At 44.9% G+C, this 6,897-nt stretch overlaps 1 protein-coding gene across 1 annotated transcript; it reads right to left on the bottom strand.

Annotated features, from left to right (window-relative positions):
- Nucleotides 1–3,988: 3,988 nt before the first annotated feature.
- On the bottom strand, nucleotides 3,989–6,585 carry LOC121940089 (AMSH-like protease; the record flags this gene model as incomplete). Its single annotated transcript, XM_042482953.1, has 5 exons — nucleotides 6,310–6,585; nucleotides 5,954–6,226; nucleotides 5,719–5,856; nucleotides 4,179–4,291; nucleotides 3,989–4,088 (listed from the first exon to the last, which is right to left on the bottom strand). Coding segments are annotated over exons 1-5 (900 nt in total), but the record flags the coding sequence as incomplete, so codon positions are not given.
- Nucleotides 6,586–6,897: the final 312 nt, after the last annotated feature.

Genomic DNA, 6,897 nt, shown 5'->3' with positions numbered 1-6,897 from the left:
AATGAACTGTGACTCTGCAGAAACAAACGGTGACTCCGCAGAAACAAACTGTGACTCTACAGAAACAAACTGTGACTCTGCAGAAACCTGCACTCTAAAAACGGTGAAAAAATGGATGGAGTTCGGTTTGATCTGTCGTGTTTGACTCTGTTGCTTCAACAAGTGCAACTTGAAGGAGAGAATGAGGAGAGGAGGTGAGGCAGCAAAGGAGGAGATGATGAAGGAGATGAAAGGACAAATAGGCGTGTGAGGAGGAGACAAAGGGAGGCAAAGAAGGAGGTGAAACACAGGTGAGAAGACGGGAGGTGATGAAGGAGGAAGTTTCTGGAGTTACACTGAGAGGAGAAAGGAGGTGAAAGAGGAGATTCAACTGAGAAAGGAGGAGCAGAGGAGGAAGGAGGTCCGAGGGATGTAGGAGGAGCAGATGATGAAAGAGGAACCAAATAAACTCTAAAAAAGGAGAACCGAAATTTCAAATTGAAGGAAAAAAGAGGAGATGAAAGGTAATGAAAGAGGAGGTGAGATGGTTGAGGAACAAACAGGAGGTGTTAAATTCCTTTACCTTGACAGCAGAGGGAAGGAGATGAGGAGGAGAACAGGAGGAGCACTTGAAGAGGGAGATGATGGAGGAGCAGTGCAATAACCGGAAAGAAGGAGGTGAAAGAGGAGGTGAGATGGTTTAGGAGCAGAGAAGGTGATTAAAGAGGAGATCAAAGTAGAACCAAGAGGAGGAGAAATTAGATAAAAGAGGAGGTGAAGGAGCTTGGAGGGTTTGAAGACGAGAGTTAAAGAAGGGAGCAGGAGGTGATGAGGAGGTGCTGGAGGAGGTGAGATGTTCAGGACAGTTCAGACATTTACATCACAAGGAGAAGAAGGGAAGGAGGTGAAGAGGAGGTTTAAACTCTTTCACATTAACAAGGAGGAAAAAGGAGGAGCAGAGGAGGTGATGGAGAGGAGACAGAGGGAGACAATTTGCAGCTTTTCCTGAGTTTTGTCACATTTTCAGTGAGAGGAGAGGAGAGGAGAGGAGGTGAAGCAGGAGGTGAGCTGTTTAGGAGCAGGCTTCAGTTCTTTCTACATTTACATGAAGAGGAGGAGAGAGGAGAGGAGGTCAGACTTAATGACAGAGATGCAGAAAGAGGAGGTGAAAGGAGCAGACAATCAAAGACACGAAAGAGGAGGTGAAATGTTTAAATTCAGGTTTATGTTTCTCCACATTCACACGGAGACAAAAAAGGAGGTGCAGAAATGAAAGAGGAGAGGAGCACTCGAGTAAATAAAGAGGAGCTCCTTTTGACAGTTTGCTGTACAGTGACAGGAGACAAGGAGGTGAAGCAGGAGGAGCAGGTGAGATGATGGCGAGGAGACATCCAGCAGCTTTTAAAAGTTTTATCACTTTTACAGTAAAGAGAGGAGCAGGAGGTGATGCAGGCGATGGAGGAGGTAAGGAGGAGGTGATGCAGGAGGTAAAGAGAGGTGATGGAGAAGGAGGTGATGGAGGAGGTGGTGAGGTCTTACCGTGGCAGTGCAGGGCCTGCTGGGACGTGGGGGGGACAGGACAGAAGTGAGACTGAGGAGGATTGACGGAGTTTATCAAGCCTCCTCCTCCTCCATCCATCCCTCCATCCCAAACATGGCCTGGGCCTCCTCCCCCCCCCCCCCCCCTCTCCCTCCTCCGTCTCCTCTCTCCATGCCTGAGTCCTTATAGGGCAGGCCCTGAGGGAGGCAGCCAATCAGACGCTGACGCCGCCGGCCGACATTCTCCCATCATTCAGAGCATTCCTGCAGCCTCTCCCACTACTCCCACTGTACTACACAGTACTGCAGTACAAGTACTACATCACACACTACTGCAGTACACGTACTACCATCACACACTACTGCAGTATAAGTACTGCCACACTACTGTAGTACAAGTACTAACAACACTACTGCAGTACAAGTACAACATCACACACTACAAATACTACCATCACACAGTACAAACACTGTATGAGTCACATCACACATTACATTACAGTACAAATACTACCATCACACAGTACAAACACTGTATGAGTCACATCACACATTACATTACAGTACAAATACTCACATCACACAGTACAAATGCTGCATTTCAGTAAAATGTTGTGTCAGTGTACCAAGTAAACTGCAGTATAAGTATCAAACAGAGTTTTTCTGTTTCTTACTCATGAGACAGAGACAGACAGACAGGAGGACAGAGAGACAGAGACAGAGTGAGACAGAGACAGAAACAGGAGGACAGAGAGACAGAGACAGAGTGAGACAGAGACAGAGACAGGAGGACAGACGGATAGACAGACAGATAGACAGAGGGACAGACGGTGTGTGTTGAGTTAAAGGTCAGACAGTGTTTGGTGACACAGTCTCACACCTCAGGCGTCCCTGACATCCACCCTGTCCTCATGTCTTCATGTCCTCATGTCTCCGTCTCCTCAGATAACTGTGCAGTACTGGAACATATTAAAGTGTTTAAAGAGTTTTATGCAAATCCAAAGGTTTTAAAATAGTAAACCCCCCCCCCCCCAAAAAAAAAATTAAAAAAGCATTAGAGCCGTCCCTGACATCCACCCTGTCTTCATGTCCTCATGTCCTCAGTTAACCTCACAGCACTGGAAAATATTTAAGTGTTATATAAAAAATTCTCCAGATTTAGAGGTTTAAATAAAGTAAAAACACTGAAAATGTATAAAATAGCACTAGAACCATCCCTGAATTTGGAGCTGAAGTTCAGTTTGTTTGGTGCTGATGTACATATTATTATTTAACTTCACCTCCTGAAGAAGTTGATCAGACTGCATTGTAAACCTTTTGCTAGAGGAGGTCATTAGAAATCTGAAGAACATTATGCATCAGTTTTTCTGGTTGTTCCACACGGTTGAGGTTCCTGTGCTGCACTGAGTGAATGAATGAGTGATGAAGTCCAGCTGTGTTGACTGTCAGCAGCTTCAGTCTGACTGAACTGACCTCAACTTCACCTCCACCGTACCGACGACAACCAACACGTCACATTTTCTGCTGTTAAAGCCACAACCAACACTTAAATGTTAGTGCTTTTAACTCTTATGGCCCACTTTAATATCACACACACTTGAATCGCTTTAAACTTTAAAATATTACATATTAATATGATTTTATACTTTCATTTATTACTTTAAAAAAACCAACATCAATCCTAATCATAAATATCAAATATTCATTAATTTCCAGAATTTTAACACTTTAAATGCCATGTTTTTGTTATTATGCCACTATGTTTTTAGGTAAAAACAAAAACAAAAACACCATGTCAATGGGATATGTCAGTGTGTGAGTGTAGCTGCTGACAGTCTGGGATATGTCAGTGTGTGAGTGTAGCTGCTAACAGTCTGGGATATGTCAGTGTGTGAGTGTAGCTGCTAACAGTCTGGGATATGTCAGTGTGTGAGTGTAGCTGCTGACAGTCTGGGATATGTCAGTGTGTGAGTGTAGCTGCTGACAGTCTGGGATATGTCAGTGATCAGCAGCTACATTGACTGTGACAGGTCACCTAGTGGAAATAGCATGTATTTCCTCCATATGCCAAATATGGTCAAAATGACCTCATCAGGTGGAAAATAGTCAAAATGACAAATTCAGAGTCAAAAGCCCAGAATGACACCCAGAAATAATACAAGTCCTGTTTTTCTGCTCTGATGGCTGTGGGATCAAAAATGTCAGTTTGAATGGGTTTCAATGGAGCATTTTTGGACCTGAACAGTCTGAATGTAACTATTTAGTTTCCACAGTGTATTTTAGACTTATTGTAGGAGCTGAGCTGCAAATTCACTGATTACACTCAAATACACAATCTGGACTACATTTAGGACACATGCATCAACACACATAATTATCACAACAGGAAGAAGGAAAGAGACTAAAATGAGACAAACAGACACTAAGGAGTTAAATATTTAAAGAAACCGTCCTACAGAGACAAACTCACAGTGAAGAGAGGAGGATCCTTGGAGTGAGGATGAAAACCTTTCAGCCGGCAGCCAGAAACCTCCGACATCCCCGGACCGCTCAGCCTGAACACACCCGTACTGACGGACACAAAGGGTTAATAATTCATCATTAGAGAGTGTGTGTTATCTGTGTGCGTGTGTGTGTGTGAGATTGTGTGTTGGACATACTCATTATGTTTGGGCGCACAGACGATGGCGATGGCCTCCGGCAGCATCAGCTGATAGGAGCAGTGAGTGTGGAGGTCGACGCTGGAGAGGAAGGCCGTCTGAGTGGGATGAGTCTGGACAGACAGAGGACACACAGGACACGCAGAGGACATCCGAAAACACATTATTATACCAGTCAGAGCAAACAAATAAACAAAACACTGTGATGACACACACCCACACACCTGCCTAACGGTGTGAGGACAACCACTGGTGTCCGATGTTGTGAGGACATGCAGACCTGACCGACAGTGTGTGGACACACACTCCTGACTGACTGGTTTTGAAGCAGAGTGAGACCTCTGTGTGGGTTTTCCTCTCCTCTCTCGCTCTCTCTCTCTCTCATCTGCTGCTCGACCACAGGCCTGTTGCCATGGTGATATTTGATCATGTCAATGAAGGTCATTTTTCAGCGTGCGTGTGTTTCTGTGTGGGTGTGTTTGCGTGTCACGCTGTCGGGACAAAAACCTGAGCGCCCGCTCACACTGCGGGGACCTCAGCTGTTTGTTGAAAGCAGATAAAAACTGTAAAACTGACTTAAATCACACTGAAACATGCTGAACACGGCACGTTATCATGTTTGATATGCTGTTTGTTCTTCTTTAAGCTTGTGTTTACATCTGATTTGAACATGTTTTTAGCGTGTATTTAGCTTGCATTTAACAGGTGTTTAATGTGTCCATATGTTTTTAGCACGTTTTAATGTTTGAAGTATGGTTAATGTGTTGTGTAAGGTTTGTGTACTTTTAGCATCTTTAACGTCTGTAACGTGTCTTTCACCTGTGTTTAGCATGTGCTTTCAGCTTGTATTAAATGTGTTTAACGTGTTTTTAGTGTATTTTAATGTTTAAAATGTTTACCGTTTGTTAGTGTTTAAAACGTGTTTTTTTAGTTTTAGCATCAGTTTAATATGTTTTAACGTGTTTACTGTGTTTTTACCATTTGTGCCATGTGTTAAACATGTTTTTAGCGTGTTTTTAATGTAAGATTAACATGTTTTTAGCGTATATCTAATGTGAGTTTAACATGTTTTTAGCATGTTTTTAATGTGAGTTTAACATGTTTTTAGCATGTTTCTAGCGTGTTTTTAAATGTAAGATTAACATGTTTTTAGCGTATTTCTAATGTGAGTTTAACATGTTTTTAGCGTGTTTTTAATGTAAGATTAACATGTTTTTAGCGTATTTCTAATGTGAGTTTAACATGTTTTTAGCATGTTTTTAGCATATTTCTAATGTAAGATTAACATGTTTTTAGCATATTTCTAATGTGAGTTTAACATGTTTTTAGTGTGTTTTTAATGTGAGTTTAACATGTTTTTGGCATTTTAGCATGACTGTGTTTTCAGCATGTATGTAGGATCAGTTTAATGTGTTTGAGTGCGGTTAGCTGGTGTTGACCATGTATTTAGTGTGTTTGTAGCGTGTGTTTCTGGTGTGTGTTGAGCGTGTGTTTGGCGTGTTTCTGGTGTGTGTTTAGCGTGTTTGGCGTGTGGCAGTACGTGTATCCAGCCGAGCGTCAGCAGGTTCTGTTGGTCCTGGAAGCTGAACAGCTCCTCCACGTTCTCCATGTCGCAGAAGTCCGGCCCGGCCGACTGTTTGGGGACGACCACGTGTGTCAGCAGGAACTCGTTGTGCGTCTGGAGGCGAGAGGCGGTGGCAGACGGTTAGTGACGTTAGCGAGCGGGTCAGGCCTAATCGATGACATCATCACCTGTAAACAGGAAGCGTCCTCACCAGCCGTCCACAGAGGACGCCGCACGTCTCGATACCTCTGGCGGTGTTGGAGTCGGCGAGCAGCAGGAAGCGATATGTCAGGTCTCTGGGGATCACCACACGCCGCAGACCCTCTACCCGGTGACACACCGCCGCCAGCGAGGTGGCTGATTGGCTGACGGCAGCGAGCGGTCTGTTCCTGTTTGGATCCACCCCCTGAGTGCGCACGCCGTCTCTGATTGGCTGCTGGGACAGACAGGAGCCATCTGTCACCTCAGGCACTTTGGTCTGCACCTGCAGGACGAACATGAAACACTCAGTACTAATACTACAGTACTACACAGTACTGTAATTCTACCACTGGTACACAGCGTCACCTTTGGCCCCGCCTCCTCTCCTCTCCTATTGGCCAGCTCCTGGCGCCGCAGCTGGTCCTCGAAGTAGCGAAACTGTTCGGACTCGATCTGCATGCGTCGCAGGGCGGCGACGCGCTGACGCTCCTCCTCCAGCAGCAGGAGACGCCGCCTGTCCTCGGCCAATAGGGAGAGCCGCTGCAGCTGCTGGCCACACCCATCCACCACCACCGCCGCCTCGCTCTGAAACAGGAAGTCACATGACCACGTCTGCTGGGGGCGCCTGTGTCTGACCGCCATCTTTTTAAACTGTTTCAGGCACAATCTCTGAACTCATCAGGCGTCCGTACGAGACGAGCGTTTAACTCCTCTGACACAAAAACTGTTGCTTAGCAACGAAATACAGTCAAATTATTTAATTAACCCTTTGAGGCCTTCTGAGCAAATCAGCTTTGTTTTATTCAAAAATAACAGAAAACGATAAAGAGCCAAAGAAAAAGAAATGACCCCGAGGTCAGCAAGAAATCTGCGAAAAATACACACACACTCACACTCTCTCACACACACACACACACACACACACACACACACACACTCTCTCACACACACACA

Source organism: Plectropomus leopardus, unplaced genomic scaffold, assembly GCF_008729295.1.
Source record: "Plectropomus leopardus isolate mb unplaced genomic scaffold, YSFRI_Pleo_2.0 unplaced_scaffold743, whole genome shotgun sequence".
Classification (NCBI taxonomy): domain Eukaryota; kingdom Metazoa; phylum Chordata; class Actinopteri; order Perciformes; family Serranidae; genus Plectropomus; species Plectropomus leopardus.
Note: the sequence above shows the minus strand (reverse complement) of the source record. Positions and strands in the feature narration are given on the sequence as shown.